Genomic DNA, 23,496 nt, shown 5'->3' with positions numbered 1-23,496 from the left:
CTTTAAGGGACAGACAGAAAGAGTACCACAGTCCCCTCCCGAATTTCACTGTGGGGTACAATAATCTTGACTGAAGTAGATTAGATACAAGAAAGCAAGTTGGTTTACACCGTCGACCATTAGTTTAGACTTCCAGATATTGGAAAGTTATTTTCATCATGTGACACAAAGCTACTTTGCTCTAAGTGTGTTGTGATGGATTTATCCAGACAATAATTCAAATTGTTAGTATAATCTTTACAGACAAAGAAAAAACAACTTTTCCCTAAAATGAGTTTTTATTGAGAAAGATCTTTTTTTTCCCGGAATACATTTGTTCGGAACAGCATACTATTATATATTTTTTTACATATTAAAAAAAACGTATTTTACACTGTTGATGGATTCAATGCATGGCATATATACAGAAAACCAAAATCCACGACATGTGAAAGTGTTTTTAATACAGTCATGCTCAAAGCAGACAAAAACACACAAAAAAATCTTTCCTCACCCAATCTTACCCAACAAAGTGGGCAACAGGTATGAACGTGGCATATATAAGATTACCTCTCCCTAAACGCACGCCCAGTTTCAACATTAAGGACCTTCTGCTGAGTGGTTCACTTGATAAACTCTTCCACTGCTGCACACTTTCACATTAAACACATTTGTTTTTGACAAAGCTGGACCACACAGAGCCCTACACTCTACCTGATCCTATATTGGATCACTGCTTTAAAACAGTCACGTCTGGCAGACAAACATGGTTATATTCTGAATAGTTCTGAGCCTGGTCCAAAACTTCCTTTGCTACTCAGTGAAATGAGTGGCCATCAGGTCAACACCCCAGATAAAGATTGTACCAAAGAGCCCAGCTGTGAAGGTATACTGTACACTTGTACTCATCTATATCCTCCAGGTAATAGAGATGATGGACATTAAGCAGAAAAACAAAGTGTTCCTATGTATACTGTGTTGGGTTGTAGGAAAGAAGTCCAGTAAGAGAGGGACTGCCGTCATCCCAGTGTAGCACACATGATTGCATACATGAGCCACAGAACTCTTCTCTCAGTCTGAAAAGGAACAACCCCCCCCTGTGGATCAGACCATTTTATTCAGCTAAGAAACACTTCAGATGATGACTCTGAGGAGGCTAACCAGTCCCAGGCATCAGGCAAACTGAGTTGAGAGATTGATCTATGCGTTATGACTAAAAGAGGGAGCAGGCCAAGGGTTGTGAATGTCAGGATGTAGTCAGTCCCACCACTTTGCTACACAAACCATTCTGTTCGAGCTGAACCTTCTATAGGCCATATCAGGGGGAGATGCCAGAAAGCACCCGGGAAATCACAGATTAATTATGCAGATTTAAAAAAATCTAAATGGACATAAATTATGGGAATAATAATAATAGATGGAGATTTGGGGGGACTTGGTCTGATCTGTCCATGTGCATTAAGAGGGTTGTTTCATCACAGGTGTGGGCAGCCAGGTGTCTGTCTAGAAGAGCAGGGCTCCCATGCTGCCCATTTCACTCTGCTCCTTGACAAAGATCTCAAAGTACTGGTAGATGATGGTGACGGCCAGCAGGATACCTGTTCCTGAGCCAATAGCACCAAGGAAGTCCGCCATGACAGAAAGGCCGCCGATACAGAGACCACCAAAGGCAGCTGCTGTGGGGATGTACCTGGAACACAGAGTAGTAGTGCACCAATCATTACCTGAAGAAAGTTTGGAATAGTATAATATTAAACCCTGGTAAAGCTATGATGATGTGGATTGTTATGGCTAAAGGTTAGAGAGATGGCTGAGATTGTTCACCTGTTGAGTTCATGGACCATGGAGGTCTCTCTGTGTCCCCTCATAACCATCTGTTGCTCCTTTAGCTGCTTAGCCACCTGGGAGACAAAACACACTATGATTACATAACATGTACAGGTCCTCTGACACACGCTGCCCACGTAAGCCCTGGAAATGTTTAGTTAATAAGATTTCTACATCAAAACCACTTGAGTAATTTTAATTAAATCAAATTAGTTGATGAATACATAGTCTAACAAATGTACAGCACATGTGGTAGCAGGACTTACATCTTTGGCAGAGGAGCCGGACACCTCAATCCAGGTCTTGGAGAAGAAGGCACAGGAGCCCAGCATGAAGCAGATGTAGATGGCAGCATGGATGGGGTCATCTAGGACCGAGCCAAATGACTCCGGGGGAGAGAAGTAGTAACAGAGCCCACCCACTGGGTAGGCACGGGCCGGACCGCCTGACGACGTGTCCTACAAACACACACGTCTGGTCATCTCATACAGTCTGTGTTGCTAGATATGTTCATGTGACAAACATGTCAAATGTAGTTAAATTGAGTTTAGAGTTCAGACATGGTAGTTCAGACATGGTAGTTCAGGGATTTAAAAAAAATGGTGTGTACTTACTGACCAGGTGCCCAGCAGGTTAACCAGGAAGTTACCACTGAATCGTGTGGAGAGCATCTGAGAGATCACGTACAGGTTGGACACGAGGGCAGATTGGAGGATGATGGGAATGTTGGAGGTGTAGAAGAGCTTGATGGGATAAGTGTTGTACTGGCCACGGTAACGGGCAGACTTGATGGGCAGGTCCACCCTGAAGCCCTGTGGAGAGATGGGAAGAAGATACGGACATGGTGAGATACAGTATACATTTATAAAGTCTAAATGGACGTTACTAAAAAGGTGAAGAAAAGAATCTACCACATTGTGTGACCAATTATCTGACAATAACAAATGTGTTCAACTCCTTTAACTGCTTTTAGGACAGACAATGAAGAAAGAGCGTTACTGACCTGGAAGTATATGACTACACCAAAGACAAAGACAGTGGCGAGGAGGTTCATGAGGTTGGGCAGGTTCTGGCGGTAGAAGGCCTCTCTCAGGGCACGCACCTTGTCTGTCCGTGTGGCCAGCAGGTGGAAGAGAGCAATGATAGCCCCCTCAAACTCTGTGCCTGAACACAAGACAAGAGACTCAAACATCAGCCTCACATCTAGAGACCACCTGGCCATACTCCTGGGGGGTTTCAAGGCCAAGTCTGGATCTATAGGAGCCCTAGTTGGTCTTATGTGAAATTACTACTTGGAAATTAGTAAGTCTGTCCTAAATGTCCACCCAGACATGGCACATCAGTTTCAATGCCCCATACCTCTGCCAGTGTTGACGGTGGTGGGGCTAAAGGCCTTCCAGACGATGGTCTCACAGATGTTGGTGGCGATGAACAAAGAGATACCAGAACCCAGACCATAACCCTTCTGCAGCAGCTCATCCAGCAGCAGCACGATCAGACCGGCCACAAACAGCTAGAGGGGGAGACAGATGGGTTAGAGAGACAGAGACAAACCACTCGCACTGAAGCCCTGTTTGACTTCCTTTAAATATACCTATTCTTCCTACATTCCATGAAGTAATCTGAGAGGGTTGGATTGATTCAAGAATGATGTGAACCTTGCTCTATATTAGGACCAAGCCTGGATCTGATAGGGGAGGTAAAGAGTAGGGATAAGAATATGACTCAGAGGGGTGGGGAGGAGGGCCCACCTGGATGATGATGAGAAGACAGATCCCAGCGCCCATATCGGAGGGGTCTCCATACATGCCAGTCATCACATACACGATGGCCTGACCAATGGTGATGATCATACCAAACACTGTAGGAGATGGCAAGGGGTTAAAGAATCTATGGCTTCATTCACAGTAATGCTCGTGCTTGACAGAATCAAGTCAAAGACTAGGAACAGGAAGTGGGGCTTGTGGTCTTACATTTCTGTGCTCCATTGAAGAGGGCCCTGTCTTTGGGGGTGTCTCCCACCTCGATGATCTTAGCCCCAGCCAGGAGCTGCATGATGAGGCCTGAGGTGACGATCGGAGAGATACCCAGCTCCATCAGGGTACCTTGAGGGAGAGACCCAGGGGACGTTAACAGGAGAGCAGAGCCATAGAGATGTTCAGCCATTCATTAATAAATAACACCATTCATCCATTCAAGTCGGAGATAAAGTTATCACTCCAATTGATCAACTCAACATTCACTAAACACTATCAATTCCCACACTCGGTTACTAATTCGTTGATATGTCCCTTGATTGAGCTATCAATTCGCAGAGCGTTTCATTTATTCACCTGTTACTCTAATTTGATGTCTCTACACTGCAAAAGTGACAACCCACCTCTGTTGGAGGCCAGAATCACTCTCATCCAGTAGAAGGGATCTGCAGAATCTGAAGACATGATGCCAAACAGGGGAATCTGGAGGATAGACGTGACAGACATTCAAGTGTGAGGTTTTTATTTAATTAATTCTACTGGTACAAAATATGGTGTGAACAAAAAGGCAGATATTTACCTGGCAGCACACAAGGAAAATGAAGAGAGTGATGGCTGTCCATAGTACCTTCTCTCTGAACTGGATCTGTTGAACACAACAATTACAGCGAGACATGGAAGCAAAAATGACAGCATTAACAACATAACACATACAAAGGTTTATAAAGTTTAAAGTAAAACTATTCTTGTCATCATGAAGTAAATACTGTACCTTTCTTTCGGGTTTCTGGATTTCAGGTAATACAGCACAGAAGGGCTTTATTACCTCCAGGAACTTGACTAAAAAACAGACAATGGGAGGGATGTTATTGGTTCCCCATAATAAACATCAATCAAGGGCAGTGAACCTATTTATAGGGGGACGTGGCATTGCGATACATGCATAACTAGAGGTTTTGCATCTTTGGATATTGACTATGAAAACATTTCGCACTATACCAAATAGTTAAATTAAACATTTTGCATACCAGCTGAAGGGTTTCAGTTAGCATTTGCTGCTTTTGATATGGAGCTACTTATGTGGCAAACACTGACTGTTAGCTGTGCGTCGTCATCACTAGTCTGGTTGTCTGCTTCAAGTTTAGCTAGCTATGTTAGCATAACCCCTGCAAGATAAACCTGCAAAGTTACCGAGCTCTGAGATATCAATGATCATGTAACAATGGTAGATATTAAATAGTTATCAATGTAGCTGACTGGGCATTTAATAATACGAAGTAACTAACATATATGTACAGCTGTTAGCTAGCTAATGTAATGTTAGTAAGTAGCTAGTTAACTAGCTATCAACTGACACTGACAGCTAACGTTAGCGAGCTAAATTAGTTAACCTTATTTAACTAGCTAACGTTTATACTAACGTTCGTTTCTTGACAAATAACAAAGTTAACCATTTCATTGCAGTCACTGTTGTTGAAGACAGGAGTTCAAAATGTGTTTTAAACACGGAGTACTCGTCGTCAAACTAAATGTTAGCTAGCTAAATGCTTGCTAGCTAACGTTACAATGAAAATGGCCTCCATAAATAGATCCAATCATAGACAAATCTCATTGCTTGCATCTGATTCAAATGTTTCCTGTTTATGTGAAATCGTCCTTTAGCTAGCTAGCTACTTCATTCTAGGGGATACTCACTGCCCATGATGATGTCCCAAGCGTTACGTTCTTAGTGTATGGTCCCTGTATGTCAGACAGTGGGTCTCTCCAGTTTTCGTTCTGACTACGGGCGAAAAGCTCTGCGCTCTGAAAGAAAGCACTTTAGAGACACGTCACCACTACACAGGCGCTTCAACACGTCAGTTCAACAGAAAGTGGGTGTATCTTTAGTTTCTAGAGTTAAAAGTAAACTGAAAACTATGCGGTAGGGTCAATATTTTTCTTCTGTCTGCCCAGGTCGTTGTAGCACTGTACTGGCCCTCAATGCATATGGTTAGATGTGTGTCGGCCAGCTTTTTCATAACCCCACTGTCTCCATGAAAAATTTGACGACTTTGATAGATTCTTATTATGACGAATAGACATAAAATACAAACATTGACACGCCGTTGGCATTAAACAATAAAGAGATTACTTCCTGCAAACAAATGTAAACGAATGGGCACGTAACCGATTCAAACCGTGCTGCATTATGGGGATACATTTTTTTCGACTTGCAACTACATGTCCACTGCAGGAGTTTTACAAAAATTATGTTATCAAAGGTCATCAAGTTTTGACTGCCAGTTTCTGCAGTTGCTCTTCACCAACTTCATCTTGCAGCCATTACCTGCGTTGTGGGAGGTTCTATTGTCAACCGATTATTAGAGTGTGAACCGTGGAACCAACTTTGCCTTTCATGTATGTATACAGTCTTTCTCACCAATTGATTGTACAATGTACACATGTATATTTTCAGTTTATGATTGTGTGATATGGGGGTTGGAGACATGTTTATTTTGACCTAATAAAGAAAAACTTTTATAAACAATGGGAACACTGCCTCAGATCCCCCAAAAGTTCTACAGCTGCACCATCGACAGCATCCTGACTGGTTGCATCACGGCTGGTATGGCAACTGCTCGGCAACCGACCTCAAGGCGCTACAGGGGGTAGTGCGTACAGCCCAGTACATCACTGGGGCCAAGCTTCCTGCCATCCAGGACCTCTATACCAGGCGGTGTCAGAGGAAGGCCCTAAAAATTGTCAGACTTCAGCCACCCTAGTCATAGACTGTTCTCTTTAATACCACATTGCAAGCGGTACCGGAGCGCCAAGTCTAGGTCCATAAGGCTCCCTTAACAGCTTTTAACCCCAAGCCATAGATAATAAACAACAGTTAATCAAATGGCAACCCAGACTATTTGCTTTGACCCCTGCTTTTGTTTTTACACTGCTGCTACTCGCTGTTTATTATCTATGCATAGTCACTTTACCCCTACCTACATGTACATATAACCTCAATTACCACTACTATCTTGTACCCCCGCACATTGACCCGGTACCAGTACCCTCTGTATATAGCCTCATTATTGTTATTTTATTTTGTTAATTTTTTTACTTTAGTTTATTGTGTAAATATTTTCTTAACTCTTATTTTTCTTGAAACTGCATTGTTGGTTAAGGGCTTGTAAGTAAGCATTTCACGGTAAGGTCTACACCTGTTGTATTCAGCGCATGTGACAAGTCAATGTTGATTTGATGTTGCACCGAGCCTAACTGTTGGAAAACCACATCAGTGTCTGACTTTCGGCTGTCGCAGATATATCTCCTCCGGCTTCACTCCTCGACTTTCATCTATAGTCGGTTGTTTCGCCTTACCAGTCAAACGAGCCCAATGGCCTGTGTGCAAGAGTATCAAAACCTTAATGTATCATGGGTAAATTGTGACTGACTGACTGACAGATCAACAAATCATAATGAGTAGTTATTTATGATGCAAAGTTCTTTGTAGATCAGTCAGTCAATCGGCAGTCTCCTGCACTGTCCTCTGCAATGTCGAAGAAGCCCAATCACTAGCCGTGTTCGAGAGGATCAAAAACATAATGTATCATGGGTAAATTGTGACTGACTGATCTACAAATAATAATGAATAGTTATTTATGCTGCAAGATCAGTCAGTCGGCAGTTGCCTGCACTATCGGCTGCAATGCCGAACAAGCTCACTGTATTTCAATGAAGCACTCAGTTATGGGGAATTAAACGGTTTTGTTGATTCTAGTGTACTTCAGAAAATGTGTTTTGTCTGGCAACAATCAGCTGGGGGGGTTGCTTTTCTGAGAGCCTCAGAGTAGTCACCAACAGGCAACAGCACCACACTTCCATCTTCATTATTACAGCAGTACATCTTTTTTTTTTCACCTTTATTTAACCAGGTAGGCTAGTTGAGTTCTCATTTACAACTGCGACCTGGCCAAGATAAAGCAAAGCAGTGCTACAAAAACAACAACACAGAGTTACACATGGGATAAACAAACTTACAGTCAATAACACAATAGAAAAATCTGTGAAAATGTAGAAGAGTAGGGAGGTAAGGCAATAAATAGGCCATGGAGGCAAAATAATTACAATTTAGCATTAACACTGTAGTGATAGATGTGCAGATGATGTGCAAGTAGAGATACTGGGGTGCAAAAGAGCAAGAGGATAAGTAACAATATGGGGATGAGGTAGTTGGGTGTACTATTTACAGATTGGCTGTGTACAGGTACAGTGATCGGTAAGCTGCTCTGACAGCTGATGCTTAAAGTTAGTGAGGGAGACATAAGACTTCAGCTTCAGTGATTTTTTGCAATTCGTTCCAGTCATTGGCAGCAGAGAACTGGAAGGAAAGGCGGCCAAAGGAAGTGTTGGCTTTGGGGGTGACCAGTGAAATATACCTGCTGGAGCGCGTGCTATGGGTGGGTGTTGCTATGGTGACCAGTGAGCTGAGATAAGGCGGGGCTTTACCTAGCAAAGACTTATAGATGACCTGGAGCCAGTGGGTTTGGCGACAAATATGTAGTGAGGGGCAGCCAACGAGAGCATACAGGTCGCAGTGGTGGGTAGTATATGGGGCTTTGGTGACAAAACGGATGGCACTGTGATAGACTACATCCAATTTAGTAGAGTGTTGGAGGCTATTTTGTAAATGACATCGCCAAAGTCAAGGATCGGTAGGATAGTCAGTTCTACGAGGGTATGTTTGGTAGCATGAGTGAAGGAGGCTTTGTTGCGAAATAGGAAGCCGATTCTAGATTTAATTTTGGATTGGAGATGCTTAATGTGAGTCTGAAAGGAGAGTTTACAGTCTAACCAGACACCTAGGTATTTGTAGTTGTCCACATATTCTAAGTCAGAACCGTCCAGAGTAGTGATGCTGGACAGTCGGGCAGGCGGGTGCGGGCAGCAATCGGTTGTTAAGCAGTTGGAGGCCTCGGAAGGAGTGTTGTATGGCATTGAAGCTCGTCTGGAGGTTTGTTAGCACAGTGTCCAAAGAATAATCTAACAGATTCTAACCAAGCCATCTTTCAGTGGATAGACCTGGCAGATTCAGGGTCAGTGACAGTGTGTAAATACAGTGGCCTGCTCCCCCCCCAAAAATTACCAAGAAAACACATACAAAATTATTTTTCTTTCATCTCTGTGTTTCATACATTTCCTTCAATTCGCAATAGGCTGAATGTATTTCACCGGAGAAAGCATTCGAACGAAACAGCGCCCCTCTGTCTCAGTATGTGTAGCGTATCAACATTATCTGATGCTGTTTGGTCAGAAAGAGTATGACATTGCTGCCGCCCATAGCATTGAATGCAAGGGAAGCCAGCAAGCATTTGGCTTCCCTTGATAAATAATAATAAAATCATAGCCAATCAGCATTGAGCTACACTGAGTGAGCTCATCTGTGAATGGTCCTGGTGCACCAAAAAAAAGTGTTAAGGGAAGCCAGTTTGGATTTTGCTTCAGACCAATCACATCACAAGCCAAATGTCATTATTGACAGGAGAAATCTCATCTCTTTGTGTTGTTGTCCTCCGGTGGCTAGCTAGTGAGCTAAAATCGTCCATCTCCTAAATTAACCATGGATGGATATAAGGATTTGGACAAGTGATTTTACTTAATTCACCATACTGTCTAATGATTATAACAGTGATTCTGATCCAACCATAAATACATTATATCGTGCCCCTGGACTGAGAGGGTTGAAGTTCAACATGTAGCTAGACATAGTATGCGAATGCTAACTAGCCGGCCTGGCGCATCGTTGCCCATGAAAGGAAGTTAAGCTAGCAAGCAATTTTTTTTTAACCAGGTAGCCTAGGAAAACAAAAACGAAAACCATGTACTGTATGACATAGTCATAGACCGTTTAGGCAACATGAAAGAGGAGAATGGCATTGTCATTTCTCTACAAGTAGGGTGAGTCAACATGTTTTTTCTTCTTGCACGCACGCACGCACGCACACACATCGTGCACACACACACTCAGAAATCAGAACCATCGACAGCCACATCACATTTACCTTACGTTGATTGGACTAAATCGTTTTTGATATTTTTTAGTTGTGGATGTATTAGACTAAGCATAGGTGATAAGATTATGTTAAAATGTTGAAGTTGAAATTGTGCTGGAATTGTGAAGGTGTCACGTCCTGACCATAGAGTGCTCATATTTTCTATGGTAGAGTAGGTCAGGGCGTGACTGTTTTTTAAAATCTAGTTTCTTTTTTCTATTTTGGGTTCTAGTTTCTTTTTTCTATGTTGGGTTTTTTGTATGATTCCCAATTAGAGGCAGCTGGTCATCGTTGTCACTAATTGGGGATCATATTTAAATAGTTGTTTTTCCCACTTGTGTTAGTGCATGTCACGGTTTGTGTTTTGTTTATAGTTTATTGTTTGTCTTGCAAAGTTTCAAATTCAAATAAAATATGTGAAACGAAACTCACGCTGCGCTTTGGTCCGTTCCTACACACAAGCGAGACAGAATCTCCCACCACCAGAGGACCAAGCAGCGTGGCCAGGAGGAATGGACATGGGAGGACATCCTGGATGGCAAAGGATCCTAGACGTGGGAGGAGATCCAGGCCGGATGGGATCGTCTCCCATGGGAACAGTCAGAAGCAGCGAGGGAGGAACGGCGACGAGATCGGGAGTCACGGCAATGACGGAAGCCCGAGAGGCAGCTCCAAAACATTTTTGGAGTGGGGCACACGGGGAGATTGGCGGAGTCAGGGTTTAGACCTGAGTTAACTCCCCGTGCTTACCGTGGGGAGCGTGTGACCAGTCAGGCACCGGGTTATGCTGTGATGCGCACTGTATCTCCAGTGCACATTCATAGCCCGGTGTGCTCTGTGCCTGCGGCCCGCATTTGCCGTGCTAGAGTGGGCATTCAGCCAGGACGGATTGTGCCGGCTCAGGGCTCCTGGTCTCCGGTGTGTCTCTTCGGCCCAGGATATCCTGCGCCAGCTCTACGCACGGTATCCCCAGTTCGCCAGCACAACCCAGTGCGGCCTGTGCCAGCTCCCCACACTTGCCATGCGACAGGGGGTATTCAGCCAGGACGCGTTGTGCCAGCTTTACACTCCAGACCTCCAGTCCGCCTCCACGGCCCAGGGTATCATGCACCGGCTCTATGCACTATGCCTCCAGTGCGCCTTCACAACCCAGTGCGTCCTGTGCCAGCTCTCCACACTTACCGAGCTAAAGTGGGTATCCAACCAGGACGTGTTGTGCCTGCTCCACGCACCCAGCCTCCAGTGATGATCCATGGTCCGAAGCCTCCAGTGATGATCAATGGCACGAAGCCTCCAGTGATGATCCATGGCCCGGAGCCTGTAGTGATGATCCATGGCACGAAGCCTCCGGTGATGATCCATGGCCCGGAGCCTGTAGTGATGATTCATGGCACGAGGCCTCCAGTGATAATCTATGGCCCAGAGCCTCCAGTGATAATACAACTCTTCTTCCATGGCCTCCAACTGCTCCTAAATACAAGTAAAACTAAATGCATGCTCTTCAACCGATCGCTGCCTGCACCTGCCCGCCTGTCCAGCATCAATACTCTGGACCTTTCTGACTTAGAATATGTGGACAACTACAAATACATAGGTGTCTGGTTAGACTGTAAACTCTCCTTCCAGACTCACATCAAACATCTCCAATCCAAAATTACATCTAGAATTGGCTTCCTATTTCGCAACAAAGCATCCTTCACTCATGCTGCCAAACATACCCTCGTAAAACTGACCATCCTGGCACTCCAGCTCCAGCAGGTATATCTCTCTGGTCATCCCCAAAGCCAATTCCTCCTTTGGCCGTCTCTCCTTCCAGTTCTCTGCTGCCAATGACTAGAACGAACTACAAAAATCTGTGAAACTAGAAACACTTATCTCCCTCACTAGCTTTAAGCACCAGCTGTCAGAGCAGCTCACAGATCACTGCACCTGTACATATCCCATCTATAATTTAGCCCAAACAACTACCTCTTCCCCTATTGTATTTATTTATTTATTTATTTTGCTCCTTTGCACCCCATTATTTCTATTTCTACTTTTCTTCACGGTTTCTTCTACTACAAATCTACCATTCCAGTGTTTTACTTGCTATATTGTATTTACTTTGCCACCATGGCCTTTTTTTTGCCTTTACCTCCCTATCTCACCTCATTTGCTCACATTGTATATAGACTTATTTTTCTACTGTATTATTGACTATGTTTGTTTTACTCCATGTGTAACTCTGTGTTGTTGTATGTAGTCGAACTGCTTTGCTTTATCTTGGCCAGGTCGCAGTTGTAAATGAGAACTTGTTCTCAACTTGCCTACCTGGTTAAATAAAGGTGAAATAAAAAAATAAAAAATAAAATAAAATAATCCATGGCACGAAGCCTCCAGTGATGATCCATGGCCCGGAGCCTGTAGTGATGATCCATGGCACGGAGCCTGCAGCGACGGTCCCCAATCTGGAGCCTGCAGCAATGGTCCGCAGTCTGGAGCCTGCAGCGGCGGTCCGCAGTCCGGAGCCTGCAGCGGCGGTCCCCAGTCCGGAGCCTGCAGCGGCGGTCCGCAGTCCGGAGCCTGCAGCGGCGGTCCGCAGTCCGGAGCCTCTAGTGGTGGTCGGCAGTCCGGAGCCTCTAGTGGTGTTCGGCAGTCCGGAGCCTCCAGTGGCGGGTCGGCAGTCCGGAGCCTGCAGCGGCGGTCCCCAGTCCGGAGCCTGCAGCGGCGGTCCGCAGTCCGGAGCCTGCAGCGGCGGTCTGCAGTCCGGAGCCTCTAGTGGTGGTCGGCAGTCCGGAGCCTCTAGTGGTGTTCGGCAGTCCGGAGCCTCCAGTGGCGGGTCGGCAGTCCGGAGCCACGGTCCAGAGCTTTTGGCGACGACCCCCGAAAGAGAGACGCCTCCAATGTTGGCGGATCCGCAGGATGAGAGGGTTCTTCGTCCTGCACTAGAGCCGCCTCCAATGCTGGTGGATCCGCAGGATGAGAACGTTCTTCGTCCTGCACCAGAGCCGCCACCAACACTAGACACCCCCCCAACCCTCCCTTTTGGTTTCAGGTTTTGCGGCCGGAGTCCGCACCTTTGGGGGGGTACTGTCACGTCCTGACCATAGAGTGCTCTTATTTTCTATGGTAGAGTAGGTCAGGGCGTGACTGGGAGTTTTTATCTAGTTTATTTTTTCTATGTTGGGTTTTTTGTATGATTCCCAATTAAAGGCAGCTGGCCATCGTTGTCTCTAATTGGGGATCATATTTAAGTAGTTGTTTTTCCCACTTGTGTTTGTGGGAGATTATTTTTGAGTTAGTGCATGTTGCACCTCTGTCGTCACGGTTTGTGTTTTGTTTATAGTTTATTGTTTGTCTTGCAAAGTTTCACATTCAAATAAAAGACGTGGAACGAAACTCACGCTGCGCTTTGGTCCGTTCCTACACACAAGCGTGACAGGAGGCAGCTCCTGTTTTCTTTGCGACTTTCGGTAACTTTCTGTGGTTCTAAATCAATAGTCATTTAGTAGTCCGAAAATGTTGGAAACACTACCTTGCTTGACCATGTTGTAGGTCATGTAACTGTTTGTTACATGCAATATGTTTTGTGGACTTCACCTAACAGATGTTGCTCTCCGGTTTTGTAATGAAACAAATGTCTGGTTGAATTTATTCTGCCACTGTGTCTTCTTATTGTCTTGGCCTGAGGCCTACAGTATATATCACAGTGTCAAGGCATATGAACTAACAGGTTACACATAGGTTGTAATATGGCTTTTTTTGCTGGATTGGCTTCCCCGGTGATTTTACCCACGCACCGCTGCTGTTAAAATGCTTGATGTGTATATTATTATGGGTTATACAGGAGGCAGCTCTGTGATGCCAAGCATTTGGTGCGCCGCAGACCAGGTGGAGATTGTGATGAAACAGAGAAGGCACTGTCTGTCCTGCTGAGTTTTGATGCAATCTTTACAAAGTCAAGTTAGGATCTGTCAGTTATCCCGTGAGAGCTATTGTCCAGAACCCATTATGGTGTTTTAGGTGCCAAGCTTATGGTCATGTTGCAGCAGTGTGTAGGAGGGCACGTTCCTGGATGTGAGAAGTGTGCAGGAGGGCATGAGCAAAAAGGAATGTGTAGTATCTGTGGGAAAAGTTGTGTGTGTTAACTGTACGGTGCTGGAGAGCAGAAGTGTCCGGTGAGAGAAAGGCAGGTCGAGGTTTCCAGGATCAGAGGTGTCTTATGCTGAGGCAGTGAAGAGAGTAGTAGAGGAAGATGAGTCCAGGGCGAGGGATCTTAAGAGGTTCCTTGTCAGTAGACCGAAGTCAATAGAGTGATAGGAATAACATGTGCTTCGATAAGATTGGCTTCTTAGTGTTCATCTCCATGGTTATTAACTGTAATGCAGAAATGGAACAAATCTCAGAAAATAGATGTTGTGGTGGCAGCTGCAGAGGAGTACTTGGGTGTACGAGATTTTCCTGCAGAGGAGTTACAAGATGTGTTGAACGATAGAGTCCTGTCCTCCCAGGCTGCCGGTCTGGTGTAAGATCAGGGCCATGTAGTGGAATACTGGTGAGGTTTTAATGGGTGTAGGGTTAGTTGGTAGGGCAATTTTTCTTCCCTTTTCCCATTTCTTTTTTGTGTCTCAAAGTGTGATGAATTCACACTCCAGAACAGTTGGTGGAAACACAGGGCTAGATAAGATATATAGATTAATAACAAGCCTCACTTTCCAGTACAGTAGGTGGCGCTGTGTGCACCTTTCAGTTGATTGCGATCCACCATTACAAATGTAAAGAATAACAAGAACACTGGGAACAAATGAGTCATAGTGGACGGCACCAGCAAGAAGGTGGCAGGGCCAAGCATGAGCTAGCGAGATCCTTTTGGTGCATTCTAGCATACATCTGCATATTTCCGTTAGAGAACGCCTCCTCTTTAAAATGCATGTGTGCAATAACTCATTTTGCCTTGACACTCCTTTTAAACAATGTGAATTTTTGCTAAACTTTACAAAACTTAGTCCACTCTGTTCATAACAGATTCTTGTTTTGGAACAAAAAACTATTGAGAAAATGTGCAGAATGTCGGCCAAAATCCATCTTGTTCCATCTTCTCCCACAGCCGGCCAGTGGGCTTCCTCTCTCTACCATATTTGGTAGTGAGTGGAAATGCTAAGAGGATGCTTCACATTTATACATCCGGTGAAATATCTGTCTCATTGTTCTATCTGTGACTAATCCATTGTTAGTTAGCTCAATGTTCTTGTTCTATCTGTGACCACAAGCTAGTGAGCTCAGTGCAACAAACACTTAATTGAAGAATCCCAACTGTTGACCAATCACCAACGAAGGAGTGTAGACTTCGGCTACTGAACTTCGGCTTGCCTCAGGGAAAAATGTGTGCAGGAACATCTGAAGAAATCGTATTATTTTTTAAATAAAAAATACAGAAACACCAGTATACATACAAGAAGTATACAAACAGACAATGATAACATATGCTAGGGGGTACAACAAACTACAGATTATACAAAGACCTTAAAAGATACACACATATTGATTGTTTTAACAGCTTTCTTAACAGAAGAATGTAGAATGTACTGTTCGAATTCCTTATAGAAAACACGGAAGAGTTTTTTTTATTCATTCGTGAATTTACATTTCTGAATATTACATTTTCCCATTAGCACAATTAGATTGATGAGGTAAAATTGTTTTTCTTTATCCTTATTATAGTTAAGGAAACTGAGCAGCACATTCTCCCATAAAAAACAAAAGTCATCAAGAATATTAACAATTATAAAACTATGAATATCTTTCCGTCATTTCTTTACATGCCGACAGTGGGGAAAATAAATGCAAAACTGTTTCTGGATTCTCAACACAAAAAGTACAGTTAATGTTAAAGTCTTTTTTGAGTTTCTTCAGGTAATGATTCGCAGGGTAATACTTATGGATCATTCTGAAAGAGACATCTTTAACCTTGGTAACAAGCAGGTATTTGTGTTGTAATAACCAGACTTTTTTCCAGCAGATATTATTGACAAATGTATTCCAGTAAGTTGTGTCATAAGGAATGGACACAATATCCCTTTGAAATAAAGCACGTATAGATCTGTTGTTCTGAGGGAGCACATCCAAAGAAACCTTTGCCGAAGACCAAAACGAGCAACACCGTCACAAAATGTCATCATAATACACTACCGGTCAAAGGTTTTAGAACACCTACTCATTGAAGGGGTTCTCTTTGCTTATTTGAGCTGTTTTGGGTCATTGTCTGTGTTTCTTGGCCCAAGCAAGTCTCTTCTTATTGGTGTCCTTTAGTAGTGGTTTCTTTGCAGCAATTCAACCATGAAGGCCTGATTCACACAGTCTCATCTGAACAGTTGATGTTGAGATGTGTCTGTTACTTGAACTCTGTGAAGCATTTATCTGGGCTGCAATCTGAGGCTGGTAACTCTAATGAACTTATCCTCTGCAGCAGATGTAACTCTGGGTCTTCCATTCCTGTGGCGGTCCTCATGAGAGCCAGTTTCATCGTAGCGCTTGATGGTTTTTGCGATTGCACTTGAAGCAACGTTTCAAAGTTCTTGAAATGTTCCATATTGACTGACCTTCATGTCTTAAAGTAATGATGGACTGTTGTTTCTCTTTGCTTATTTGAGCTGTTCTTGCCATAATATGGACTTGGTCTTTTACCAAATAGGGCTTCTATAGGACGCCTTTACAGGAATCAAATCAATCAAGGACATCAGCAGTCCACATGTTTTCTGTCACCAGCAGGTGTCCCCATCACTCTACAATGCAAAGGGATTGTGCTGTCAAATAGTACTAAATATATCCAGCAGGAGGCAGACTGGGTCTGTAATGTAATATTGTGGATCAAACAGTTGTGAAATAGGAATATGTGAAATGTGGAAATGCGTATGTAGTTGTGAAATGTGGAGTAGGTACAAACACCAAATGACACAAACAGTTGTGTGATGATTTCTTGGAATTACTTATGTTCAAATGTGACAGGATATTTTAGTCATTTATTTTAACGGATTGTAGTTTCCCAATATTAAGATGTATCTGGGTGAGTATGTAGTATTGTGCAATATATTGATATCATGCTACGACTAATTGAACTGAACATTGTATTGACACGCATATTTATTGACCATTGTATTACCATGTATATGTTGGGACATGCCTCACAAGATAAGAAAGGGGCAACACTTTAACTTCTGCAGGCATTTGAAACGTAAATGCAAAAATATGCACAAATACATGGCACACCTGGCACTGTCTACTTTAAACAAAAACATTGTTTGTTCAGAGTGGTGACATAATCAGCCAGGTTAGACGTGCATCCATGTTTGAGGACGTCGGGAGATGACCTGGAAACCGGTCACTAGTATGTTTCGGTTTTGCTAGGGCATTGTGGATAGGGATGGGGTAAGCACCTGCCCCTGATTCGCGGGAGCCAGATTTGTAACAGAAATTTTGGTGACCTTATTTGACCTTTTATACTGCTTTTGAGACACAGTTGGATCCCATCTTGGGGCACTACTTGTTGACTAATTAAAACACTAAATAATCACAATACAGTAACTATTGGTCACTCTATTATGTATTATTATTTTAATATGAATTCATTATAGAATTGTGTCAGTTATTAATGATAAACCTTTAAACTGCAGTCTTCCTCCCCTCTCTCCCCATCTCTCCATGTTTCAGCTCCAGATGACAAAACCTGCACACTCCCAGAGGGTTGCAGGGCTGCCGACTTCCTTTTGGTCACACATTTTATTTGGAGAAATATCCAATAAACCAAAGACATTGCTTTATGTGAATGTACTTTATTGCAGACATTTTCCTCAAATAAAATGGAGCGTACATAAAATAAACAAGTTATTACAATGTGTTTACGTGTGTGTGTGTCATTTTTTGTTGTTGTTAGCCAACCATCTGTGGTTCTCTGCTTCATAAAAAGCTGAGGTCTGGAACTCCCTCCAGGTCATCTCTTTCGCCATTCCTTGGCCTTGGTTGCCTGATGACTCATCCTGAATTTTACATACATTCATTGTGGAGAACAAAAGTCAGTTTAGCCTGAGCGATGTGGGTGGGTAGCCAGGGAATGGCCTTGGTATATATAACAATTATTTTGTAAAACAATAAACATATCTGCCTGCCACTCATGGGAACCCTATACATATGTGAGGGCTGTTTCAGCTCGATGACAAAACCTGCACACACTCCCAGAGGGTTGGTTGCAGGTCTGCCAACTTCCTTTAGGTCATTTATTTACTTTAATCAGAGAAATATCCAATAAACCAAACTGTTGCTTTAACTGTGAATGTACTTTATTGCACACAATCCTCAAATAAAATGGAGCATACATTAAAAATAAACAATGTATTTACATTGGGTGTGTGAGTGAGAGTGAGGCATGTTTTTCCACTCAGAAAAAAGCACACAGAATTTCCTCAAACGACAAATTAAGCAATACTCTTACAATATTATCAATCACACTTTGATTATTATCAATCACACTTTGATTGGATAGAGTAAATACATAGCTATTGATAATGGATATGTAGGCGTAGATATCTCCAATCCTAAAATAAAATTATTTATTTATTTACATTGGGGATAATGTGTGTGTGTGTGTGTGTGTGTGTGACAGAGAGGGAGAGTGTGTGTGCATGTTGTGTTTTATTTTTCTTTGTCAGCCTCCCATCTCTGCTTCGTCAGTTGTGATAGGCCCGGTGCATGCACTTCTGGGTGAGGCTGTCTGGGGCAGTGGTGGAGTGCATGGCAGATCTGAAAGAGAGATGCACAACGTGACAGTAAGTATACAGTTCAACAACATGTTTGTGTGCACATCTGTTGGTGTGAGTGAGCGCATGTGTATGTAATATAATTCTAAATGACCTATATCCATCTGGGAATCCTCAAAAGATTCTCCCTTCACGGCGAGTGTAGTAGGAACCGGTGCAGCCGGTAAATGAAATACCACAGCAGAGGACTGCTGGGGCTGGCAGATCTAAAAGAGAGGCATCATTTTCTTAACTGACAATAATAATACAACTAAACAGACTGAATGAGTGTAAGGCCTAGATTCAATCAGATCAAGCGTTAACCGGCGATAGCCGACACTCGCATAGCTGATGTTTTGGCGGTGTCTGAGGTGTAACTGAGTAGGATCTGTCAAATCAGTAAGCAGCTGCTGTTGATCACTGGCACGAACCTACACCCGTCCTACTCACGTTACAAGTTCAGAAAGAGAAAGTGCAGGTTAAATAGAAATAATGATGCTCAAATTCTAAATCATTAAACTAAATAATGAGGATTTCTATCAGCCTAAATGAGGTGTAGATTACATCTCAAATTCCAGTGTTCTAACTTGTAAACAGGGCTGCATGACATTTCTGTTAATACGACTCTGTGCTGCCAACGGCAATGTCCACTTTAGGTATAATGCCAGGAGCCGCTTGTGAATTTGACAGCTCTAACACAGTTTACCTCAGACAATGCCAAAACAACTGCTATGAGGATGTCGGCTAAAGAGGATGTGATTGAATAGAGCCCCAAGTGAGGAAGAGTATGCGTGTGTATATACAAGCATGTGATAATTACCTGAATCACCTGTCGTGGCCGGTGTAGCAGGTGCAGGGGCAGACGACTGCAGCTGTGAGAACTGTGGTTGAGCTAGTAGGGGTGTCAGATCTAAAAGAGAGGAACAATTTTCATAAGTGAAAATAATTATACAACAAAACAGAGTGAGTGTGTATAACGTGTGTGTGATAATTACCTGGACCACATCACACTGCTTCAGGCCTACAAGCCTCTGGAAGTTCCAGCGTGCCACCCCAGGCCTGGAACAGCTTTGTGGAAACACGGTTACCTGTCACCCACCGAGCCTGGTTGACAGATCTGAAAGATAGACACTATATTATTTTAACGATAAATCCTTGACTACACACTAACCTAAATTAAGTGTGTGTGTGTATGTGGGGCAACCACGCAGCAGACTTCAATTTCCCAACTGACCATTGTACCTGCCCTCACAATCTGTGGTGTGTGTGTGTGTGTGATCTGTGTTATTGTGGCTCATAAGTGTGTCAACCTGACCACATCCTTGTAGTAGGACATTCAGTGATTAGCTTAGGAGAAAAAAAACAGTGTACAGTAAAAAGGATATCAAATATTCAGATCTGGATTGACAAGTACGCTAAATCATGTGAAGTTACAAAACCTCTAGGGCTTAGTCTACAACAATTAAATAAAGGCTGCAGGACCTGAGGCCTAGGACCAGGACTTACTGGCCTGATGACTCCTGGCTATCCCTGTCCCTAGTTCACCTGGTCGTGCTGCTGATCCAGTCTGTTTCTATCTGCAGCTATGGAACCCTGACCTGCTCAGGACTCACCGGAAGTGCTACCTTGTCCCAGACCTGCGGTTTGATCCTGTCTCTCTCTACCGGACCTGCTGCCTCCACCTCAAAATGCTCAGCTATGAAGAGCCAACTGGCATTTACTCCTGAGGTACTGAACTAGTTCACCCTCTATAACCACTGTGAATATGAACGTTTAAACGTCTTGAAGAACGATCTGGCCCAAATGGCTGTACTGTTTTATAATCTCCACCAGCACAGCCAGAAGAGGACTGGCCACCCCCCAGAACCTGGTTTCTCTCTAGGTTCTTGCCTTTCTAGGGAGTTTTTCCTATCCACTGTGCTTCTATGTCTGCATTGCTTGCTCTTTGGGGTTTTAGGCTGGGTATCTGTAGAAAGACTTTGTGACTGCTGATGTAAAAGGGGCTTTATAAAATAAATTTGATCTATTGCTTGTATATGCTTCTGTTCATTTCAGTAACTCTAAATCTAAATATGACATTGAGTTAGTTATCTCATTTCCTCAATAGGAAGTTTTCCCTGGTCTTTCCTGCTGGGGACAGGGGGCTTCAGGTTTGGGAATGGAGGGCCTAGAGAATTGGAATTTTAACAATAATTAGTGTCCACATTTATGAATGAAATGAAATGTGGGTTAGCTGTGTATCTTATCTGGTTGAAAATTGTTGATGATATACTGTATATGTCTATTTTCTTTTGAAAATCTGCCACCGAACCACACAATTATATCTAGTGAGAGTGGACACAAGCTTATTTTACCAGGTCAAAAATAACATCATTTTGTCAAGGGAGACCTGGCAAAGACAGAGCTCAAGTAAAAGGCATATCCGTAGCTGCAGCTATGGTATGGATAAAGACAATGTGACACCACCACAGCTGCAGAAATGTGTGATCTCTCTATAATATTATCTAATTTAACCATTTCCAGACCCAACGAATAACAGAACAGTAGGAAGGCTATTGTTGCTGTAGTGTAGCCTACTTTACCCCACCCCATCAACCAACTACTTGCTAGTGACAAGGCTACGTTATCATTTAATACTGTTGTACTGTAGCCTACTGCACCCCATATCAACCAACTTGCCAACTACAAGGCTATATTGTTGTCATTCAGTAACACTGTAAAGGTACTGTTGCCTACACCACATTAACCACCTAGCTAGCTAGTGATACCTTAGTAAGCTAGCTCCAAAGAAACAACCAATTACATCAACAGGCTTTTTAACGAAATATAGCTAGCTAGTGTGATTTCATGTAAAATAACTTTATAGATGATTACAAAGTTCGAAAGCAAAGTTGACTAACCGGTCTGCTGTTCTAGGGAACTAGATGGAGGCATCCACAGGATATTAGCTAGCATGTTTACAGTTCCCTATGGGAAATCCGACTCTGTGTTGACAACTAATTTTCAGGGGAAGTTGCTAGAGGCAGGTCGATTTGTTGCTGAAAGTTGCTAAATTACGTTGTGATTTCATTGCGTAATAACGTAAATCTACGACATTACGTAGAATACGCAATAACGTTACTCAAATTGACTAGCCATCTCGGCGAAAAATATGATTTGACGTTTGTTAGTTTAGATCTGTTTGTTTATCACAATTTTTTTCTTCTAAAAGTAATATAAACACAACACATTGTATATGATCAGATATTTTTAAACACAACACATTTAATTATTGAACAATTACATGTTATTTATTTTATTTTTATCTAGTAAATCTACACATTCTGAACAATTATAGTTCTAAGCAGTGTATTATTGGTAGTTAACATGCCTGGCCGCAAAAAGTGCATTGCGAGTAACATCAGCAGCAGACGCTCAGCTCGTGCACAGGCAGCTGCAGTCAGCCAACAATGATTTGCAATTTGCGGAAATTGCTGCTTGCCGGCTGCTGCCTGTGCACGAGCTGAGCGCCTGCTGCTGACGTCACTCACAATGCACTTTTGCAGCCAGGCACGTGGTGTGACTGAGAGTGTGACAGAGAAAATCGTTTTGTGTCATTTAGAGGGAAAATGCGTTCATTTTAGCATTTGAGTCACTTTTCAAAACTTGATAAAAGTTCCAAATACATTTTTAAAAGTAGCCCAATTTGTTGCTAGGTGTGTTTGATTAAAAGGTTGCCAGGGTAGTCTGAAAAGTTGCTAAATCTAGCAACAAATTGCTAAATTGGCATCACTGATCAGACTAGCGTCACAAAACCAACCAGTGGCAAGAAATATATATCATCCGGTTTGGATTCTGAAGTGAGACTGATGCCTGAAGGAATGATTTAATAGATCAATAAATCATCTGTTATATCTGAGCAAATGGCATTGTTCTCCCGAGTGGCGCAGCGGTCTAAAGCACTGCATCTCAGTGCTAGAGGTGTCACCACAGACACCCTGGTTTGAATCCAGGCTGTATCATAACCGGCCGTGATTGGGAGTCCCATAGGGTGGTGCACAATTGGCCCAGCATCGTCCGGGTTTGGCCGATGTAGACTGTCACTGTAAATAAGAATTTGTTCTTAACTGACTTGCCTAGTTATATAAAGGTTAAAAATAATAATATCACTCTTCCTGATAGTGGTGATTAAATAAAATGTTCAATACCAGAATAAAATGTTGGACTACAATAAATATGATTTTTTTACATATACATTTTATCTGTACTGATGGTTTAAAAAAAAATCTCCCTTCATGTCTTCCTGGCAGGGCTGGTTTCTTTGGCTTGTTCTTGTTTGTTGTAAGACAGCCACTGCTTAAACCAGGAAGTGAAAGTGGGGGTTAATATGAGACAGTTGTCAGAGAAACTGAGAGAGGAAGTCAAGGCAAGGCGTTGAGGGGTTGTGGTAGGGACAGGTGCAGTGAAGGTTGGATAGTGTGAGCATGGGGCACTTCACTTCATACACAGATACAAACACAGTCACACAGACATGCTCATATGAAAGCACACATGCTATCACGTTTCAGGAGAAGTCCCAGATGCAGACTGTGTCAAAGTAACAAAAGTTTATTACTAGAACAGGGGGCAGGCAAAACGACAGGTCAAGGGAGGGCAGAGGTCAGTTATCCAGATCAGAGTCCGGAAGGTACAGAACGACAGGCAGTCTCGGGGTCAGGGCAGGCAGAGGTCAATAATCCAGGGTGGTGTGACAAGGTACAGAATGGCAGGCAGGCTCAGGGCAAGCAGAATGGTCAAAACCGGGAAAGCTAGAAAACAGGAACTAGAAAAAGACAGGAGCAAGGAGTAAACCGCTGGTAGGTTTGATGAACAAAACAAACTGGCAACAGACAAACAGAGAACACAGGTATAAATACACTGGGGATAATGGGTGACACC

The 23,496-nt window shown here is 43.1% G+C and overlaps 1 protein-coding gene and 1 long non-coding RNA gene across 2 annotated transcripts; both read right to left on the bottom strand.

Moving 5' to 3' along the window:
* Nucleotides 1-259: 259 nt before the first annotated feature.
* LOC106565561 (protein transport protein Sec61 subunit alpha) lies at nt 260-5,656 on the bottom strand. The gene is made up of 12 exons (XM_014132823.2): nt 5,478-5,656; nt 4,555-4,622; nt 4,363-4,428; nt 4,187-4,265; nt 3,780-3,911; nt 3,558-3,667; nt 3,166-3,319; nt 2,810-2,970; nt 2,421-2,618; nt 2,073-2,264; nt 1,804-1,880; nt 260-1,669 (listed from the first exon to the last, which is right to left on the bottom strand). The coding sequence occupies exons 1-12, from the start codon at nt 5,482-5,484 to the stop codon at nt 1,483-1,485; spliced, it is 1,431 nt and encodes a 476-aa protein (XP_013988298.1). The 5' UTR covers nt 5,485-5,656; the 3' UTR covers nt 260-1,482.
* A 12,443-nt stretch (nt 5,657-18,099) lies between these two features.
* LOC106565562 (uncharacterized) lies at nt 18,100-21,637 on the bottom strand. Its single transcript, XR_001319690.2, has 5 exons — nt 21,480-21,637; nt 19,575-19,696; nt 19,400-19,489; nt 18,695-18,806; nt 18,100-18,583 (listed from the first exon to the last, which is right to left on the bottom strand). It is a non-coding gene; the product is annotated as an uncharacterized lncRNA (long non-coding RNA).
* Between the last annotated feature and the right edge of the window lie 1,859 nt (nt 21,638-23,496).

Source organism: Salmo salar, chromosome ssa12 (assembly GCF_905237065.1).
Source record: "Salmo salar chromosome ssa12, Ssal_v3.1, whole genome shotgun sequence".
In the NCBI taxonomy this organism is placed as follows: Eukaryota; Metazoa; Chordata; class Actinopteri; order Salmoniformes; family Salmonidae; genus Salmo; species Salmo salar.
Note: the sequence above shows the minus strand (reverse complement) of the source record. Positions and strands in the feature narration are given on the sequence as shown.

Coding starts and splice junctions, on each gene's coding strand:
- LOC106565561 (XM_014132823.2), bottom strand. Junction 3,320..3,557: donor GTCTTCTCATCATCATCCAG/GTGGGCCCTCCT, acceptor CTCCCCCTCTAG/CTGTTTGTGGCCGGTCTGAT. Junction 1,881..2,072: donor CCGGCTCCTCTGCCAAAGAT/GTAAGTCCTGCT, acceptor TTTGTCTCCCAG/GTGGCTAAGCAGCTAAAGGA.